General features: G+C 37.5%; 1 protein-coding gene across 4 annotated transcripts in view; it reads right to left on the bottom strand.

Annotated features, from left to right (window-relative positions):
- Positions 1 to 19,821, bottom strand: part of RNF145 (ring finger protein 145) — a 54,007-nt gene extending 34,186 nt beyond the window's left edge. Inside the window, exons 1-3 of one of the 4 annotated variants that reach the window (XM_069484279.1) lie at positions 19,624 to 19,821; positions 13,311 to 13,516; positions 3,400 to 3,508 (exon numbers count right to left, since the gene is read on the bottom strand). In XM_069484279.1, coding sequence (XP_069340380.1) covers positions 3,400 to 3,508; positions 13,311 to 13,494 — 293 coding nt within the window. In that variant the 5' untranslated portion in view covers positions 13,495 to 13,516; positions 19,624 to 19,821. Of the gene's footprint in view, positions 1 to 3,399; positions 3,509 to 13,310; positions 13,517 to 17,492; positions 17,590 to 18,979; positions 19,309 to 19,623 lie in introns of those variants that run through there. The other 3 variants (XM_069484278.1, XM_069484281.1, XM_069484277.1) reach the window with 3 other exon arrangements.
- Positions 19,822 to 22,266: the final 2,445 nt, after the last annotated feature.

The following is a 22,266-nucleotide window of genomic DNA, read 5'->3' as shown; positions in this document are numbered from 1 at the left end:
CATATCTTGAAATTCATTCATTTACTATCAAAACAAACTCCCTAAGATAGGCATTGTCTGTAGTTTCAAAGAAGTGACTTGTTGAGGTAACATATTTACTAAGTAGTGAAACAATTTCATACCCAGTCTGATTCTAAAACTAATTTTCTTTCAACTAACCATGCTGACTCCCCAACAGGACTGAACTAGGATTTGAAAACCCAGATTCAAGTTAAAGTCTGAGCCTGTCCCTTTAGCTGTTTGCCCACTTCAGTTTTTCCATCTGTAAATCTCAAAGGATCATAATAAGGATCAAAGTGAAATAAGACTAGGAAGTGGTTTTGCCCACTATAAAATTTTATTAAAATTCTTTTCACTGTTTAAAATAAGTTTTAATTTTCTAATGATGAAAATAAACTTTAAACATTAGAAAAAGCATTCCTATAAACTGAAAGTAAAAAGTTGAAATTGCCACAAGAAGAATGGTCAGAAAAAAGCCTTTTCTTTACCTCTGAAACTGTTTGAGTCCCCTTTTTCCTTACATGACAGAATGCTGACCTTTCCAATGCCTAGATTGGTAATACAGTTGGCCCTCCATGTCGGTGGGTTCTTTATCCATGGGTCTGCATCCATGGATTCAACCAAACGCAGATTGAAAATATTAAAAAAAACATGGGAGGAGGGAGGAGGGGATAGGTATATTCACACCTAGTGGGTGAGGTGCCCACTGTCTAGGGGACAGGCATGCGTGTAGCTCTGACTCAGGCGATGCAAAGGTAATATATGTAACCTAAACATTTGTACCTCCATAATATTCTGAAATAAAAAAATAAATTAAAAATAAAATTAAAAAAAGAAAACATTCAAAACAACAATTGTATCTGTACTGAACATATACAGACTTTTTTTCTTGTCATTATTCCCTAAAGAATACAGTATAACAACTACTTACATAGCATTTACATTATGTTAGGTCCTATAAATAATCTAGAGATGACTTAACGTATATGGCTGGGTGTGGATAGGTTATATGAAAATACTATGCCATTTTTATATCAGTGCTTGAGCATCCATGGATTTTGGTATCTCTACAATGTCCCAGAACCAATCTCCCATGATACCAAGGGATGACTGTACTGTACATAAAAATAGAGCTACATGGTTTCAGCCATTACTCCACCACTAATGTACATGGAAATGGAAAAACCATGAAAGAAATGGTAGATTCATGGTTTTTCACCCACAATTATAACTGTAATAAAACCAACAATTTTAGTAGTTCTATCTTACACTTTGAGATTTTACTGACTGATCATCAAAATCTTATTAAATCTAAAAAGCTACCATTATATGGCTATACCATAAAATACTCTATTTAAAAAGTCATTTTTTAAATATTAATGACACAAGAAAATACTCAAAAAAGATTGCTGTGTGATAAAAGTAAGACATAAGAATGCTAGTTAAAATTCACTAAATGTTTACTGTATGTCAGAAATTGTGCTAAGAACTTTACATACCTTATTCTATTGAACCTTACATCAGCCCCTTTACAAGTGAGGAAACAAAGACTTATCTTTCTGGTAAGTGACACCCAAGGTTATACAGTAGTAAATATGGAACCTGGAATTTGAACCTATCCAACCACCCAACCGTCTAACCAAAAAATATCGAAGTAGCTCGTAAGTGCCCAGGCACTCATTTACACACTAGAAGAGTGACTCCAGAGCCCATACCCTAACTACTGCATTATACTCCACAGACATGATTTTGTTTAAAATGAGTAAAGAAAGACGGGGATGTGTCTCCACCTGAGCCTGAACTGAGATTCAGAGGTGTGTGGGTAAGGCCACAGGAAGAGACTGTGTAAGGGTCTGGGGTTGGTGGTACTAGGAATAAGAAGGATATCATACTGTGTGCATTAGCCCTTGAACTCCTAGTTTTGCTCTATATAGAGAGATGCTTAGGAAAAGGCTTATTCTGTTTTCATGAAGAAGTCTAAGACACAGGGACATATTTGTGTGACACAAAATGAGGAATGTCACTATCTCCACTTTTGTGTGGAACACAGCTTGATTTGAAGATCATGAGGATTATAAGAAATGCAGCATTACTCTGGCAGCTCCAGATTATGCAAATTTGACATCAGAGGACATACCCCAGGCAAGGATAGGGGCAAAGTTAAAGAGTAAGACACCATCGTCCAGGTACGATGATTTTGAGCAGAAAAAAAATCAACCATGTACAAATGGAAGAGACAAATATGAGAAGACTGAGTTTCTGGCAAACACCATGGAAGACTCTGAGAAATAGTCAGACAAAATATTAATGAAAATGATGGTCCTACTTAAACAAGAGGGGCCAAAAGCCAGTGACTGTTTAGTTATTACAGTTATTCTCATTCTTTCAAGTGGTAAGAACTGGAAGATATTAAAAACCAGGAAGAAAATTCCAGACTGTTAACAAGTCTATCTCTGGGTGGTATAATTTCAGGTGATTGTTGCTGGCTTTAAATTTCCTGTATTTCCCAAAAATTGTCTACAGTGAGCATCAGAATTTTATCATCAGAAAAAAATTAGAGTTTTCTAAAACTCAACAATTCAATTCCAATAATGTAAAAATGCTATTTCTAAGATTAAATTTCTAGCCTACACCAAAAACTTAAAACTGTGTTTCAGACCTCTGATTATGGCTTTTTCTTTATGCAAGGTAACTACCATTCCTCTTAGAACTGGGAGTACATTTTACTATGGTAAATACCTTTCAATCAAAAATTATAATATTTAACTTTCAAAAAAAATTATACCTCCAAAATTTATTTTACCTCCTTACATTTACAGTGTCACTTTTGGTTCACCTGTGTTTTACAACAACCTGTTCCAAAGTAGGAAGCTCATCTTCATTGGCAGACCAGTGTCTTAAAATTTAGGTCTAGCACACATAGGTAGACAATACTGCTAAAGAGACAGAAGTTCTGAGCTATACAATTAACCTCACCAAATAATTTATATCAATTATCAATTTTATTAATACATGGTTGCATCTTATGCTGATTTTCATACATAAGATGAATTCCTAAAATGATGAAAATATATAATGAAGTTCATAATTGTTAAAATGCTCTTACAGCTTGTCTTTGGAAATTCTTTTCTCGAGCAATATAGAAAAAGCTCTTTGTAAATATAAACTTAAGGCCTGTTTAATATTAAGCTTGTTTTACAGAGCAGAAATAAAATTTGAGGATAAATCCAGCTTTTAGTCCTGTGTGATATTTATTTAGAAAATGAATATGAAAAAAAATTTGTTTTGGATACCTATCAAACCCTTCACTTTCACTTAATAGTGTTCATGAAAAGTATTTTATTGGCAAACGAAAACTTTAAGTTCAGTTACACATTTCAAAAACGGACACAGTCTTACCTAGAGATTTGATGTCCAGCATAGAGGAGCAGAGCAGTCAAAAAATATAGATAAAGCTGAACCAGATGCTGCCTGGGCAAGGTTAGTAGCACAACACTTAAGATATAACCTGTAGCACAAATTAAAAGAGAGATATAAATAAAATACAACTGACTCTACTTTAGACTCCCAATTAATTACACTAATAGAAAGACCTTGAAATAAATTATTTTCTAATTAGGTTTCAACAACTTCTCAGGTTTCTGATTATGCTACCAAGGTTAGGACAATACCACCACTACAGATTTTTCTGTTGAAATATGTATTACTGTATTTTTTACTTCTTTTGCAGATTTTTCTGCCTAACAATCAAATATATCACACAAAGGTGCAATATGACTTTTTTCATCATCTATCTTTCCTTAATGTCTACCTATTTGTTTTACACCAATTTTCTCTCATTGAACTGGGGTCTCAATGTTCTCCCTAAGGCTGCCCCTTCCATGTAATTCAAGATCTTATTTCTCCAACTCCTGAAGACCCTCTAACTTCTACATCTTCAGTCATTCCCCTAACACTAGTCCTCATCTTTGTTTCAAAGAATGTACAGGGCTCTTCTTCATCTTCAAAAAAAGAAACAACTTCTCTTCATAGTGATTTCTCCTTTTCCTATTACCTATTTTTCTCATTTCACTGACAAATGTTTCAAACTATCTGTACCCAATGCCTCTATCTTCTAGCCATCTATTTCCCTTCACCCTGTACAATCTACAAACCCTCTTTATCCTTCCACTCTAAAGAAACCTGGAAGTCAACAATTGCCTACTTGTCAAATCTAAAACATTCTGCTTATCCTTGGTCCAAGCATCAAGGCAACTACCCTCAGAAGGCTGTTTTTGTTTGGCTCCGTTACGTGGATTTCCTTACCCACTAACTTCTCCTTCCATTTCTTTACACCTTCTCCAATGAACATTGGAAATTTGTCCCTAAACAACTGCTTTTCTCTATGTTAAGTATCTGACACAAAGAAAATATTTTGTAGCTTCAAATATGGATATTCCTTCCAGATATGTTATCAATAGTTACTGAGAACCTACTATGTATGCAAAAACACATTTCTTACTCTAAGTAGATGTCCCATGTCTCATGATGCCTGAGATATATCCCATGTAAATGTTCTCATATTCAACAAGTACCAACTGAGCTCCCCTCCTCCTCCCTCAACAAGGAAGCTCAACCTCTTTCACTCTCCTAAATCCCATGCACTCTCACCCAAAACCTAAGTCATCTTTCCTCTCTTGTCATCAACTCCTGCAGGGCCTTCCTCAGTAAGTTTCTCTCATGTTTCCCTTCCTTTCCAGTCCCTATATCCCATCCTAATCCATGCTGTAATTTAACAGTATACTACCTGCTATCCTTTCAGTCCCTTTCTATGCTCATACACCCCATACTTCATTACCAGGGCAAGATCCCAACACCATCACTTTATCTTGACAATTCTCCTGCTCTAAAACCTTTAAAAGTTCTCAACTCCTCAGCACCTGATATTCTTGTACAATCTGGATCTAGTTTTATATCCTTCTATAACCATCTTCCACTTAATTAATGAGTCTTTATTAAGGCACAGATTGATACCCCTTCTTATCCCCTAATGCCCCTCTCATGCTGAATCATTCCAATTATGTCTGAAGCTAAGGAAACACAGGTGTTGTGCTTGGGACTGAAGAAAGACAATTCAGGATTTCCTACACATTGTAACTTCACAGACAATCCAGGAGAAGCCAGAGATAAATATTTTTATTTGCTTTTAATTTCTTAAAATAATTTCTTCAGTTTTATTAATCCTTATCTCAAATGACTTTAGAGGTGTTTAAAGAGGCACTTATTACAGATAGTAAGCATTTCCAGTGCTTGGAGCTAAAGGACTGGAAATTAGTCTATTGCATGAAACTTCTCCTTAAATTCTCTTTTAATGGAACTATCGTTTTCCTTTTCAGAATATTCTTGTCATTCCCTTCTCCTGCATAACTCATATAAAATGAGCTGCCAAATCCTCTAGATAGAAGATATTCATTTTATCTATTCCTTCGCTTGTCCAGTCATTCAACCAACATGTAAAGTATGACCCATATGCATTCCTAGATATGGCAGATCCAAAGAATAATAATGTAAAGAAATCATAGTCTAGTGAAAAGATAAACATGAACAAAAGTAATTATGATGCAATACTGTTGCTATAATAAATGAACATCAGAAAGGCTATGGTTGATGAAGTTATTAAGTTTGATGTGAACCTCAAAGGGTGAATGGCTCTTTGCCAGACTAAGAAGAAAGTGGAAACATTCTAGGAAAATAGAATAGCAGGTACCAAAACTATAAAAGCACAAAAGGACATTTTCAGGGGACAGTAAATTCTGTAGGTTAGATGAGAATTTGGTGTTAACGTCAGGGTATTGGGAGATGATGCTGACAGAACTAGCAGCTAAAGCCTCAATATAATAATGATAATATAATAATATATAATAACATAATAATAAAAGAGTTTAGACTGGGTTAATGGCTCTCAAATTCCCTAGAAATCCATCTAGGCGAGGTATGAAAAGAAAAAACAAAAAATAACAAAAACCCCATGGCTCATCTATACCATTTTCTCATTCCAGTGGAAAAATAACTCTGCAATAACAATAAAATATATCATACAAGAAAATTTTGATTATACACACTAACTCTAAAACCAGAATAGTATGAATGAACCATCCAAACTATAACATATAAATAATCTAATTATTTGAAAAATACAACTCAAAAGTAGTTTTTTTTTATTTGTATAAATTTCTGGGGTACAAGTGAATTTTGTTATATGCATAGATTGCACAGTGGTGAAGTCAGGGCTTTAGGGTATCCATCACCTGAATAATGTACATTGTACCCATTAAGTAATTCTCTTCATCTACTCCCCTCCCATCCCCTCATCCTTCCAAGCCTCCAATGTCTATCATTTCACATGCTATGTCCATATGTATATAGCTTCCACTTGGAAGAACATGTGATACTTTCTGTGTCTGACTTGTTTCACTTAAGATAAAGGCCTCCAGTTCTATCCATGTTGCTGCAAATGACAGGATTCCATTCTTTTTATGGCTGAATAGTATTCCACAGTGTATATTAATATATACCGTACTTTCTTTATCCAATCATTCACTGATGGACAATTAGGTTGATTCCGTATCTTTTTTATTATGAATAGTTCTGCAATAAACATACAAGTGCAAGTATCTTTTTGATATGATTTACTTTCCTTTGGGTAGATACCTACTAGTGGGATTGCTAGATTGAATGGTAGAGTTCTATTTCTAGTTCTTTGAGAAATCTCTGAACTATTTTCCATAGAGGTTGTAGTAATTTACATTCCCACCAACAGCGTATAAGCATTCCTTTTTTTCTGCATCCTCACCAACAACTGTTGTTTTTTGTCTTTTTAATAACAGTCATTCATACCAGTATATGACAATATCTCATTGTGGTTTTCACTCTCATTTCTCTGATGCTTAGTGATGTTGAGCATTTTTTCACTGCCTGTATTTCTTCTTCTTTTTTTTTTTTTTTTTTTTTTTTGAGACAGAGTTTCACTCTGTTGCCCAGGCTAGAGTGAGTGCCGTGGCGTCAGCCTAGCTCACAGCAACCTCAAACTCCTGAGCTCAAGCGATCCTCCTGTCTCAGCCTTCCGAGTAGCTGGGACTACAGGCATGCGCCACCATGCCCGGCTAATTTTTTCTATATATATTTTTAGCTGTCCATATAATTTCTTTCTATTTTTAGTAGAGGCGGGGTCTCGCTCTTGCTCAGGCTGGTCTCGAACTCCTGAGCTCAAACGATCCGCCCACCTCGGCCTCCCAGAGTGCTAGGATTACAGGCGTGAGCCACCGCGCCCGGCCCTGTATTTCTTCTTTTGAAAAATGTCTATGCATTTCCATTGCCTATTTTTTAATGGGATTATTTGGGGGTTTTTAATTGTTTGAGCTCCTTGTAAACTGTGGATATTAATCCCCTCTCAGATGCACAGCTTGCAAATATTTTCTCTCATTCTGCAAGTTGTTTACTTTGTTGATTGTTTCTTTTGCTGTCAGAGCTTTTCAGTTTAAGTCCCATTTGTCTATTTTTGTGCAAAAATTCCTATACTTTTGAGGTCTTAGTCATGAATTATTTGCCTACATCAATGTCCACAAGAGTTTTCCCTAGGTTTTCTTCTAGTATTTTTATAGTTTCAGGTCTTGAATTTCAGTCTTTAATCCATCTTGAGTTGATTTTTGTATATGAGAAATAGGAGTCCAATTTACCTCTTCTACATATGGCAATCCAATTTTTCCAGCACCATTTATTGAAAAGGGTATCCTTTACTTGGTGTATATTCTTGTTGACTTGGTCAACGAATGGCTGGCTACAGATACGTGGGCTTTATTTCTGAGTTTTCTATTCTGTTCCATTAGTCTATGTGTCTATTTTTATGCCGGTATCATGCTGTTTTGGTTAGTACAGGCTTGCAGTATAATTTGAAATCAAATAATGCAATGCCTCCAACTTTGTTCTTTTTGTTCAGGATTGCTTTGGGTATTCGGGCTCTTGTTTGGTTCCATACGAATTTTAGAATTGTTTTTTCTAATTATGTGAAAAATGACATTGGTATTTTGATAGGGATTGCACTGAATCTGTACATTGGTTTGGGTGGTATAGTCATTTTAATATTAATTCTTCCAATCCATGAGCAAAGGATGTTTTTCCATTTGTTTGTGTCATCTATAATTTCTTTCATCAGTGTTTTATAGTTTTCCTCGTAGAGATCTTTCACCTTCTTGGTTAAATATATTCCTAGGTATTTTCGGGGGGGGGGGGTTGCAGCTACTGTAAATGAATTGCTTTCTTGATTTGGTTCTCAGTTAGATCATTATTGGTGTACAGAAATGCCATTCATTTTTATATGTTGATTTTGTATTCTGAAACTTTAATGAATTCACTTACCAAATCTAAGAGTTTTTTGGTGCAGTCTAGGTTTTTCTAGGTATAAAATCATATTATCAGCAAATATACACAGCTATTCACTACACAGGATTAACCAAACAACTCATAACAAACTAAGTTGATAATTACAAAGCTAACCCAACAGTCATGTATAATTAAAAGGCAACACCAACAGCATTTAAAAATGATGACCTGCTTAAAACAACATTGATGAATCTAATAATTTCTGCTATTTAAAGATTATGATAGTACAGGAAGGAAAATGAGAACCTGGATTAAAACAGTAGCTTTGGGTATGAAGTGGTCAGAGTCAGCTATGAGATACATATATAAATAGGTCCCAGTAGTGATCTATGCTTGAGTGGTGAGAACAAGGAAGTGAAGATCTGATGTTTCTAGCTTGGGTAATCAGAAGATAGCTTTGCTATTGAGACAGGAAACACAGACAGGAGATAAGTTTGAAGTGAGGTAAAGGTGATGAATTCAGTGATTGGTCTGAAGTATCTAAAGACCATTTAGATGGAAATGTCTAACAGGTAGTTAGAAATTTATTCATTCAGTGTCAAGCACTAGCTAGGTGCTAGGAATAATGAGATAATAGACAATTTCCTTTCAACCTTCAAGGAGCTCACAATTTCATTGGGAAGACAGATAAACATATAGACTCTTAAAATGCAGCATAATAATTGCCATGGTAGAAATGTGAACTGGGTGCCATGTGATCACAGAGGAAGAACACAAACTCCAGACTAAGGTGGTCAAAAAGCAGTGGAAAGTAAAGTTAGAGATTTCCAGCCAAAACTATACGAGACCACTGAAACAACAAAAGACAAAAATTAAAAATACATTCTGGGCACTATCAACACTTAAGTCTATAGAAAAAAGTGAGAGTCAGAAGGAATGGTCAGAAAGTTAGGAGAAGAAACAGGAAAGAAACACTTTCAGGAAATAGGAAGTGGTCAACAGCTTCATAAACATGGAAAAGTCTATAAAATGAGGACACAAATGAAGCTTGAATTTACCGCTCCGTAATTTTTAAGCCCCTTGATAACAATCAGAAGATATAACGGGGGGCGGGGGGGACCCTACTTACAATAACAACAAAAAAGACAAAATATCTAGAAATGAACTTAATAAATATCCAAAATATATGAAGAAAACTTTAAAATACTCCAGGAGGATTCAAAAGAAATCTTGAACATAGGTAGGCTTTGTTCTTGCATAGAGAAGAGTTTAGAATCCTTTAGGTATCTCTTTACCCTAACTTAAAAATTTAATAATGCAGCTGAATGCAGTGCATTATTAGGAAATAATGGTTAGGAAAGATGGCCTAAACTAATAAATAGGTGGAGACTACTGAATAGTTATCTAGAAAAAATAAAAATAATCCCAGTGCTTTAGGAGGCTGAGGTGGGAGTACTGCTTGAGGCCATAAATTCAAGACCAGCCTGGGCAACATAGTGAGGCACTGTCTCTACCAAAAAAAAAAAAAAAAAAGATACTTAGCCAGGCATAGTGGTGCACGCCTGTAGTTCAGCTACTTGAGAGGCTAAGGGAGGAGGATTGCTTGAGCTCAGGAGCTTGAGGTTGCAGTGAGCTATGATGATGCCACTACACTCTAGCCAGGGCAATGGAACAAAACCCTACCTCAAAAAAAAAAAAAAAGAAAAAGAAAAAAAGAAAATAGGGAAGGCTTTGCTAATTGACTCAAAATCCTAAAGCTTAAGAAAAAAATGATAAATTCAACCACACTAAAAAAAAAAAAAAAAAACACTCTGCCAAAAAAAAATCATAAGCAACATCAGAAAATTGGAACTGAAAAAAATATCACCAACTGTTCACAAAGGGTTAACTTCCCTAATGTAGACCAAATGCCCACAAATTGGTAAGAAAAGAGTAACAATCCCACAGAAAAGCAAGCTGGGGATATGAACCGACAACTCTCAGAACAGGAAATACAAATTTTTCTTAAACAAATAGATAAATTCAGTCTGACTCGAAATAAGAGAAATGCAGATTAAAACTACATTGAATTTTTAAAAAATCAAACTTTCACCTACTGGAGTAGCCAAAATACAAATGTTTAATAGGTTGTTTTGATAAGAATGCAAGATTGCAGGAACTTTCAATGGTAAAAAGCTTAAGGAGAGCAATATGAACATTACAAATGTAAGCTGACCCTCAAACAACACGGGTTTGAACTTCAAGAGTCCACTTATATGTGGATTTTTTCTTTTGACCAAACTCAGACTGAAAATACAGTATTGTCAAGATGTAAACCCATGTATATAGAGGGTTGACTTTTTCTATACACTTTTCATTCTCTAGGGCCAACTGTGAGACTTGAGTATGTGTGAATTTTGGTATACACAGGCATCCTGGAATCCAATTCCCTATATATACCAAGGGAGACTACCCTTTAACTTTACTTCCAGTAATTTAGCCCAAGGTTATATTTGCATCTGTTGAAATTATGGTTATCCAAAGTTCTTTAGCACAACATTGTATGAAACAGCAAAGGACAGAAGCTATCTAAAATATCCACCTTCTTGGGCAAATCGATATTAAGAAAAAAAATAAAAATAAAATATCCACCAATAGAGTAAGTAGTTCAGTAAATTATGTTGTATCCATACAAGGATACTATGCCACTGTAAAACAGAACTGGGAAGGCGGAGGAATGAGGCCTCAACATTTAGTAAGAATCTTAAGATTTGGAAGAATGAAAAGTGTTATCATAAAAAAAATAGAGTATAAAACTTTATTTCATAAATATCTAAAAGCAGTAGTTGGCCGGGCGTGGTGGCTCACGCCTGTAATCCTAGCACTCTGGGAGGCCAAGGCGGGTGGATCGCTCGAGGTCAGGAGTTCGAGACCAGCCTGAGCAAGAGCGAGACCCCGTCTCTACTAAAAATAGAAAGAAATTATATGGACAACTAAAATATATATATACAAAAAATTAGCCGGGCATGGTGGCGCATGCCTGTAGTCCCAGCTACTTGGGAGGCTGAGGCAGTAGGATCGCTTAAGCCCAGGAGTTTGAGGTTGCTGTGAGCTAGGCTGACGCCACGGCACTCACTCTAGCCCGGGCAACAGAGTGAGACTCTGTCTCAAAAAAAAAAAAAGCAGTAGTTATGGATCCACAATACATCAACAAAAACCAAGGTTCAGCACCATGTATATTATGCTAATATCTGTATAAAAAGGGGAAAAATATATGTATTTATATATACTTATGTATATATAAAAAGATCTCTAGAATTATACAGAAGGAAATAATAATAGCTATTAATACTTGGTGCTCAGAATGAGAACTTAGTGGATGAGGAACAGAGATAGGAGAGATACTTTTCATTATATACTTTTTTATGCTTTTTGTATTTTTAACATAAATATATTTTCCATTTTTAAAATTAAGAATTTTTAAAATGTATTTAAGTGTAAAATTCCATAAACTGGAGCATTACACAAACACTACATAATATTGTGACAGAGGTTATTCCAACCAAAAAACTGTTCAAGTTGAAAATATCTACTCATGTAATCAGTGAGCTTACTCTACTATGGTACGTAATAAGTGTATTTAAGAAGGCTCAGTTGAGTTCCCAAGTTATAAACCATAGAGTATGAACTTCGACTGTACTAGAACACATTCAATTTCTAAAATTAATGTTTCACGTTATTAGGCAGCTGTTTTATAATAAATATTTCAATCTATTCAGAAATAATGCATGATAAGCAGATTTTTAAAACCACAGTGTGAATTACTTTGCTGATTAAGCTAAAAAATCTAAGCCAAGTACCCAATTGTTCTTCTATAACTGACTGAAATTACTTTCCATAAATCAGCTAACATACAAAGCCTTTAATAAAGGGCTAAGAATGATAGTACTTTGTAACATAAAGGAATCTTATTTCACATACCTTCCCAAAGTAGTGCCATTTGTAAGAAATAAGTCTATTGCACCCAGATGTTTTGCTTCTAGTATGCTGTCTTTTCTACTACTATATCATACTTCTTCCCACAGTTGCTTGCCAGGTACTCTCTTAGAACTGTAAGAGTTCTCAGGACTAAGTTTTGGAACCAGAAAGTTCTTCTATAGATAAAAATAAATCTCAGACAGACAGGAAAATTCCTCATGATTTCATAAAAGATATATTTTGTGATAGGCTAATACAAATATAAATAAATTATTTTATTTATATTTGTATTAGCCACTACATCATTCAAACTATGTCCGGAGTTCTGCAATAACAATGTTAATGAAAATATATTTTTACACTCATTACAAATAAACTGAAAACTAAGGATCATGACTTTTATTCCACATAAATTTTACCTGTTTCATGCCTGTATTTCTTGACTTTAATTTCTTTACTCTCTCATCATTATTTTTACCACTAACCCCAAAGCATATCAATTATACTTCCAGGATTATTTCTTTTAAGGAAAAAAATATTGTAGTACCATTTCTCACATTGTTTTTTAACTGAAATGAATGCTTTATTTTCTACTGATATTAATGTTTTAGTTTGTTTCAGGGAACAATAAAGAATATTGCATTTAAAAAAGCCTGCTTTCTGAATTATTACCAGACCCCAAAATAAGGACAAATTAGAAGGGGCCAAATGTTTAGAAAAATATCTCTCATCATATACATAAAATCTAAAATGTTTTCTTCTGCCTTCCAGTTTTATCCAGTAAAACAAATCTAAAACAGTCTTCTTTCCTCTAGTACTAATAATTTATATGCAATGCTAACACAAAACTATAAACGAGATTCATAAACATTCGTCAATGACTATATCACCATCCCCTTAAGGCAATCAAACCACATTTTACCCAAATTCAAAATTATACAAAGACATAAATCAGAATGCTCACTAAGGTTAGAAAATGTAATGTAGACACTTACCTACATAATGCATATTAAGAGCCAGATACTTATATTGGAAAAGAGGGTTGTTACTAAGGCTACTTCTTTGGATCTGCTGGAAAAAGGAGCTGACATCCCATCTGTACAGGACATCCAACAGCATGATGCTTGGCACCCTCAGGGCCACATTTAACACTGCCTCCAGTTTCTCCTTTGCAGCCATGTTTTTTTTTCTTCAAGTAGACCTAAAATTCAGAAGATACAATATATAAAAATAAGTCAACACAAACAGTTTAGATATCCTTTTATTAATCTAACGAATTATCACATACTATACAAAAACTATGTTAGAAAAAACTCCTTAGCCATATCTACTGTTTTTAGGTGTTCATGACATAAGTTTTTTATTGTGTTTTCACATTGACCCTTCCAGGTCTGCCCAATCTTATGAGTCTAATTAAATATTTAGGCCTCAAACTTATTTTTTAAAAAACCAGTAACTTCAAATCTAGGCACTCAGAAACAAAACACCATGTAAGAATACAGTAACTTTTACCCAATTAACTTGAAAAGAAAAATTCATTCCTATAAAATTCCTTGAAATTTATGTAGCTCTTTAAAGAGGGCAAATCTTGAATATTTCCTCTATGAAAAAACCTAAGCAATTCAATAAAAATTTGGCAACTGTACATTTAGTTTACAGCATCTCAGTCTATCCTTTTCCTTATTCACTTACAATTAAAATTGAATTACTATATTTACAATCCAGAGAACTCATGATATAGATACAGGAAGAGGAAACATTATTTGCAATATTATTTCCGTGAATCTTTAAACTTAGCCTAAAATCCCCATAATCTGCCTTCAAAGTGGGAAAATAAAGCTCATCAAATTGTTCCCTTGATGTACAGACAAGTAGGCACAAGGAAGCCAGGCACTGAGTCTGCAGTCCCTGTGCTTGCATAGATGGCCATTAAGTAAGAGAACAAAAACAAATAAATAAAGGAAATGAAAGGCAGTTATCAGTACGATCTACTATTTAAAAGGACAGTTCAATGCAACACTGCTTCATATGGTAGAGCTGCAAATTAATCTGAGGAATTATAAGAGAACAGAGCAAATAAAAGTGGGTAAAGGATAATTTAAAGAATAAAGATAATTCTAGATTGTTGGCTCTGACAATATCCTTTTAAGAATTTTGCTGAGAAAGCTAAACACATTTCCAGCTTTGGCAGTAATTTCAGACATTACAGGACAAATGAAAACATTTATTTCTGAAGAAAATTATAGTGACAGATTGCTATGCTATGGTTAAATATTTGTCAGTATTTCCATCTCATCCTCCAATTTTCAAGGCTTCCTAGCTCAGATAGTTAAAAGCTAAAGGCAGCTCAACTTGGCACATCATTAATAAAAGTTTTTCAATAATCATATATCAATCATTCTCATAACCCAAATGTTTTATCGATATATCTTACCAATAATATAAAATTAACATTTTTATAGATAAGCACTTTAATTCTTATTACTTTAAATGAACAAGACCATTTTCATAATTTTCCCACATAAGAAAAAAATACTATTGTGAAAATCAAAACCAAATAGCTGTGTCCTAAGGGGGAAAAAGCACTGAAAAATAAAATCTCTAATCTTTAACATTTATTGCAAACTACACCATTCAGGGACCTAAACTAGATTTATCAAAGTTCATGATATTATTAAAAAAAAAAAAAAAATCCTAGGAAAAAATATACCAAATATTCAAAGTAACATCTTTACAACAATGGGGCTAGGGGTGATTTTTATTCCCGTCTTCATTTTCTGTTTGTCAAGTTTTGTAGACTATATCTATGTATTATTTTATTGGGGAGAGGGGGAGAGTTTAAAAAATAAATTGTTGATGAAAAGTGTAAGCTATCTAGATGACTTCAAGAATATACAGGAAATAACTACTTACTCTGGTGGTCAAACTGATAACTCAAGTACGAGGGCTGTCTGGAAAGTATCCAGCCATAATTTTCATAATTTTTCATAATACGTGGCTGGGATACTTTCCGGACAGTCCTTGTAGATTTTTCTCACAAACCACCAGCCACATGTGAAAACCACCATGTATACTGAGATGATAGTATCACTGACAGGTTATATACTATAATGGAAAAGTAACAATTTTTCCTTATTCTAGAATCCAATATAAATCACTACCTCTGTTTCTGTAAGTCACAAAAGGGGAGGAGGCTATTACTTAGTTAACGCTTGTATCTGTATGTATTTCATCTGATCTGGAATTCTCCTCTATTTTTAATGTTTTGTTATTTTAAAATAAACCCACTTTCATCATTTATTGTAGCCCTTAAAGGGGTAAAGAAAAAAATCTAAACAATAATTAATCCTGCATTAAATAGCAGGATCTGCTAGGAGGAAAAAAAACTCCCTAATCCTTACAGAGGATAACCTATATTACAAAAGAAAGCCATTAGCAGAACAGCATGTGTTCCCTGTTAATTTCTACCCACCACTCCTACCTGACAAATATAACAAGAAGTAGAAAACAGAACTGTTTCTATCAAGAGAAAATCTTGGAACCTAAAGCTGTCAATATAGAATAATATCCAAGAAGAGAGATTCTCAAACTCTTACTGCATAGTTAACTCATGACTCAAATGTTTTTAAGAAGTACCTTGGATAGAATTAAGTGTGCCCATTTATTAATGAATCTACTGCTTATTAAATGTTTCATTTATTTCTGTTTGTGAGTGATATTTTAGCAAGTCCTTAGCAAGCTGGCCATGTATAAGGGCTTGGAGAAAACAAATTTAATAACTGGAAAATCAAAAAGGAAAAAAAATGTTTTTAACTTTGAATCTTTCTAAAGTGAAAGTACATGAGAGGTGGTGACCATCACAAATAAGTACTGTACACTACACTATAACATCACACACTAAACCAACATCTAAACAAAATTTTGAAATACTCATCTTGTTTGCAGATACCTGAAATCACTCACACCAGCTAAGTCACTATAGTATACTAACATGAAGTAGAAATGGAGCCTTCTCTTCTGAGGTAGAGAATACCTCTGTAATATTTTGGTTCAAACCTTATTTGTCTTCTTCCAGATTTATTGTCAGATAGGGCTAACGAGCATATTCTATAGTAGGAGAGAGCTCAAAATTCTCTTAAAACCAAAATAATATCACATAATCCTAGAAAACAAGCAGGAGAGCTGAAAACAAAGAAAATTTAAACGTTGGACATACCCAAAGCCAAATACATAAACTTCCTGTACTGGTTTACCTTCCATGCAAGATCTTAAAATTTCCTCCTTTATTGTGAAAAGAACTAGGAAAGTAATATTCCAACATGATGTCCCTGCAGGTAATGTCAAATGTGACTCAAACTTAAAGATACTTTACACAGTAAACAGCTAAAAAGAAAACAATAGACATTTCTTTCCAAATACCGCACGAAAGGTTCAACAAATGCTAACCAAAAATATGACCTCAATGATTTCATTAAATGACTTTCCCAGGCTTGGAAGCAACAATCAGTACTTACAAAAACAGTACCGTCTTATACATGTATAATGTACAGTTTACCATTCAGATTTGTGGGCAAGGAAACACAGGGGACCTCATTCTACACTTTTCTGAAAACACAGCATTTTGGTTCTGAATATGAAGAAATCAAATCGTCCTGAACAATATGAAAAAATGTAAGTTTCTAAAGTCACGAGCTGCTCTCTGCTTAAGATCTATGTCAAATAAGAAATAGAAATGGAAAATGTGATTTTTTATCCAAAAAAAAAAAAAGAATAGTATTCACATCTCCTAAACTCTTTTTCAAAAAGGCAAAGCAAAAATAGGAATGACACATGACCTAATTTAAAATTATTCAGTAAAATACTTAATTTAGGACTGAAAGTTTCTACACCTTCCCCACCACCACCACCACCAGAAGAAAAACAAACACCATCATTTTCTTTGTCCCAACCAGTTAAAAAAAACAAATTCTACCATGAACTAAAACTGATCTTAAGAAACACACATTTTCTGCAGTCTGTTTGTTAGGATGGTAACCCCTGAAAATGTAAGAGAGCAAAGCTAGAGCCTAGAATCAGAAGTAAACTCAGCCCAGAACTGAGATGCCAGGAAAGAGAACGCACTTCTTACATAAGCATTGGCACATGTTTTAAATATAACTGGTCCTCCTCACTCCCACTCGTTGCTAGCTAACTTTGTATGTACCTGATTTTCACATAAACTACTAGCAGTTCTGTGGTTTCTCATCATCTCCTAAACGGCAAAGATATAGAGTCCACTCTGAATGGGCCATCTTTCAACTTAAGGAGAGACAGAAGAAATAAAAACTGCTACCTCTACCATCGGGAGCTCAGCCTGGGTCACGACTGCCGCACCGACAACTCATCCTTTTGGGCATGATTCAAGATTCAGCAGAACTGCACACTCCGTATTTTAGAAAATAAAGACACACAGTCCTCTCCTTTCCTTTCAGACTAGTTTCCTGTTTACTGAAGACTGCGATGCAAAGCCATCCATTAATCTTTGATGCCTGCTCACTGCATAGGCCCCTTCCTCTCTCCCCGCACCTCCTCCCACCACGCCTGCTGATCTCACATGCGTTTGAACTATAGTAACCCCAATCTAGCTCGCGGCAAGCAGGCAGCGCAGCAGCAGTAGCAACCCAGCCGCAGCCGTCTCGGGGTTAGGAGATTACGTTCAGCAAAAACTCTGCCAGGAAGCAGGCCCGGGAGCTCTCCTCCCTGTCTCGCCAAGGGTGCTGGCTCTGCCCCGCCACGCATCAAGAGGCTCGCGAAGAAAGACGCGGGCGAAGTTCCGCACCCCCAAACAGAAAGGGGACTCATTCCAGAAGGAAGAGCATGGTCTCGGGGCCCTTGGGTGGGGAAAGCAGAACTGGAGGAGGAGGAAAGAGGGGATGGCAAGTGAGAGAGAAAACCACGGGACAAAAAGGGATGAGGAGCCCTCTTACTGTAAAAAGGAACAGACAGACGGGATGCAGAGCAATGGGTCCCCACCCGAAGAATGGCTTGGCAGGCCTTGCCGCACCCCCAAACAACCTTACATCGCAAGAAAGTGAAGAGGGTGAGCTTGGGGCTGCGCAGACCAAAGAAGGCGAAGGGAAAGAGGGAAGGAAGCTTGGAAGCAAAGTGGACAAAGACGATAAAAAGGCAAAGTTGGAAATGGAAACTGGAAAAAAGGAGCAGGAGTGGGGCAGCTCTGCAAGATTCTTTAAAAAGGCCTTGAAATGGGGTGCTGGGGAGGCGAAGGGGGAGAGCCCCGAGTTAAGAGCATCTTAGGAATGTGAGGGATATTTCCAAGCCCTGGAGAAGAGGGATGGAAGGGCGGGGAGGCGGCCGAGGCCGCGGAGCTGGAGGAGGGGGCTGTGCGCGGGGCCCCGACAGGGGAGGGCAAGTCGGAGGGGGCCGGTCGGGGCCCGGAGGACCGCGGGAGGGGCTGGAAGATGGGAGGGAGGGGGTGCTGGGGACGAAGCGGGGATGTGACTCCGCCTAGGCTAGAGAGAAGAGGGAGGTGAAGCAGGGGAAGGGGGGAAGGGGCGAAGGGGAAGAAGAGGAAGGAGCCGGTACCGGATGGGGGAGGGGAGGAAGGGTGTGGGAAGCGGACTTGGGGCGCGGGGATGGGAAGGGGCCGGCCGGGGGGCTTGGTAACCTCAGGCTGCGGCCTCCCTACCTGCGGGGTGGCGCTGCGGGCCGGCGGGCACCGCAACTCCCCGGCTCTCTCGCCCGCCCTCCGGTTCTCCTCGGGCGGCGGCGGGGGGGGCCGGGACGGCGCGGCTCACAGCGGCGGCTCTTCTGCGCCGGGCCTTGGTTGCTGCGTCTTGGGAGGCGGAGGTGGAGGCAGCGGCGGCGGCAGCGACCCGACCCGTGCGGTCACCATCGTCCGCGGCGGCAGGCGCTCGCGGGCCGAGCCCCTCAGCAGCCGGCAGCAGCGGCAGCCATAGCCTCCTGCACTCGCTCCTCCCGCCCCCGGTGCTCTGCGGCGGCCGCGGCCCGGCTCCCGCGCTCTGCGCCTGCGCGCGACCCCGCCAGCGCGGCGCGCCCCTCCCCCGCCCCCTCGCGCGTGCCCGCGCTCACTCACAATCCAGCCGGCGGGGTGGTTCCCGCGCCGCCTCCGGTACGTGGGCGGGAGACACTACTAGCGTCTCCCCGCCAGCACAGTGGGGCCCCGGGGGCTATGGAGACCCGAGCCACGGCGACACCTGTACGCGCACTGTGACACGCGCCATTCTGACACACGTGCTTTCTCACACTCCCCAAACACCACCAGTCGCACGCGCTCACACCCACACTCACCTGCAAGGACCACGTGGGAGAATGTGAAGTGCTGATCCTGTCCCGGTGCAATCGCAGTAGCAATGATGCGAGAATTTTTTTTTTAACTGCTGACTGGACTAGACTGTCAACTCCCTGGTGTCAGGGACCATGTCCGTGATGGCTCGGCAGTGCCCAGGACTCAATAAACCTCTGGAATAAGTGAGTGGATGAATGAATTCATTGGAACTGTTCGCTGAGTATCTTTTCTTTGAAAATAATGACCCCTTGGTTTGGTTCAAAGAATTTTACTGCAGTATGGAATTACATGGTATTTGTGTGGTTGTCTTGTCTTGGTCTAAGGTTCAAAACAAATTAGTGTACCCTTCCCCTCAATAACATCGAGGAAACCCGTTTTTTCTGTCCAGTCTCTACCAATGATGCACAATCCTACCTTAATTTAAATGTCAACACGTTTTAGGGCAGGGGTTGTTCCCTATAATTCGTAGCCTGAAGCATGTTGTGTGTGTACAGAACAAATCAAAGATGTCGCTGGTCTTCTGGACTTTGGCAGGACTTCTCATTCCCCTTTTCTCTAGCACTCTGCCTCACCAGGACCTTCCACAACCCCCACCCCTATCTACCCCCCATCACCACCACCAAAAGTCCTACACTGTTACCTTACTTTCGCTTTGGATAGTTGCTGGAGAGCCAGTTGCCACTAGAAATTGGTCTGGCCTTTGATGTTTAAAGTGGCTGAAAGATGCACACCCAACAATGGATAAGATGTTGCGAAATTGTGAAGCCTCAACTTCTGCATGTACAAGAGAAATTTTTAATGTATTGTAATCTTGATATCTGTGTTGGGGGCCCTCCCTGGAAATTCAAGTCTGTGGCCTCTGCACTTTAAATGGCTAACCCCCAATTCTAAACATCTTTGTATTTTGCTAAAATAAATTGTAAAAGCAAGCTCGACATTTAGAAAATGCAATCCCTAGAAGCATCAGTCAACCAAATTCAGAGTTTAACATGCCTTCCATTAGTTTGATAGCTCTGTAGAAATCAAGTTTTAAAATTTTCTGGGAATTGTGTTCATAACTTTGTATGACCACCTTTTATCAAGGTGCCTTAGACTACTTTACAATAATCATTAAACCCATCACATCCCAGGGAAGCAGTTTTTATGAGTCTCTTTATCTAGCCTGATAAGTGAGAAATTACAGAGGCCACATGAGCAATGACTGGAATAGGAAGCTGACCAAGATAGCAAGGCCTTATTCCTTGGTTCCCTCCCTGTTTTAACAACTTTACTGTGACTCAGTTAGGAAAACATAAGACCAGAAACAGATTACAAAGAAGCCGAAATGTATATAATGCCAAATTCTGATTGGATTTATTTACTCTTCTTAGATGACTTACAGAATCTTGAAAGCATTACTTTAGTGTTGTTACTGGATTTTGTTTTGTTTAAATGGGGCCAAGGCCTACCTCAGCTCTCCCCTTTCCTTTTTTAAAGGGGGAGAAGTGGCTTTAAAGCCCTATAACCCTCACTATAAGTACTCTGGACTTGTAAAAGCAGGAAAAAGTCACATGTCTCTTTACCTTTTAATTTTACAGCAGCTGCCTGTAATGCTGAAGTTCAAAACAAGTAAAGAAAATTACTCTGGTAATGAAAGGGTTACTGCTCTTATATTGCTGCCAATCCAGTTCTCGGGAAGCTCCATATTGCCAGAAGCAGGTAATCAAATGGAACTAAAAAGAAAAGCAAAGGAAAAGAGAACAAGGGGTGAGATAGGAGAGAGGGCCCCTCAACTAAAAGAGAGCAATCACAATTTAGAGGAAGTACTTTCTAGAGGCACTCAAACCCACCAAATCAGGAAAAACAAGAAGCTAAAAGTACCTGGAACAAACTTAAGGAAATGCCTAAATGCCACAGCTTAGTCATAAAAGGAACTAACCCAATGTGCTAGAAGGAAAGAAGTGGAGTGTTTGTTACTGAAGAATGGCAGACCATTCAGGATTGTAAAGGTTAGCTTTCTTCCTTCCTAAATGCATCCAATATTGAGGAGGAAGTCAACACAAAGCTTGAAAGAATACATATTTGTTACAGTTCTAGCCATTCCAAAAGACAAGTTCCTGAATTATTTATAGAGCCCATTATTGCTAATAATCACATAGAAATAGTCTTTTGTTGCAAATCTGCAGATAGCTGATAGCCAGTTTATTATGCACTACCTTCTAGATCCAGAGACAAGATGGCATATAACAGATTTCACATCATGGGGCCAAAATCCAAAGAACTAGGATAGACAACACTGGGAATATGAGGGAGAATTTTCATGTATTCATTTATTCACACACTTTTTTGTTCCTGAATATTTTCTGAGCACTTTGAGCTTTTCTCTATCTAATTCAAAAAGTTGAATATTCAAAAATATCCAATTCAATAATCAACTTTCTTAATTAGAAGAGTCTAAATGATATATAGAATCTCATTCATCCTAACTATCCCCATGGTTTGATTTTAAAAGCCAGTTCTACAAGGAAAACTATAGTTTTGTTAGGCAACATAATGTAGTAAAGGGAGATTCACTCTTTTTTTCTTATATAACAGTTTAATTCACGTACGATTTAATCCACCCACTTTGAAGTGTACAATTCAGTGCTTTTTAGTATATTCACAGA

This window comes from Eulemur rufifrons, chromosome 10, assembly GCF_041146395.1.
Source record: "Eulemur rufifrons isolate Redbay chromosome 10, OSU_ERuf_1, whole genome shotgun sequence".
NCBI classification, from domain to species: domain Eukaryota; kingdom Metazoa; phylum Chordata; class Mammalia; order Primates; family Lemuridae; genus Eulemur; species Eulemur rufifrons.
The sequence above is the reverse complement of the archived record's forward strand: the minus strand, read 5'-3'. Positions and strand labels throughout refer to the sequence as shown.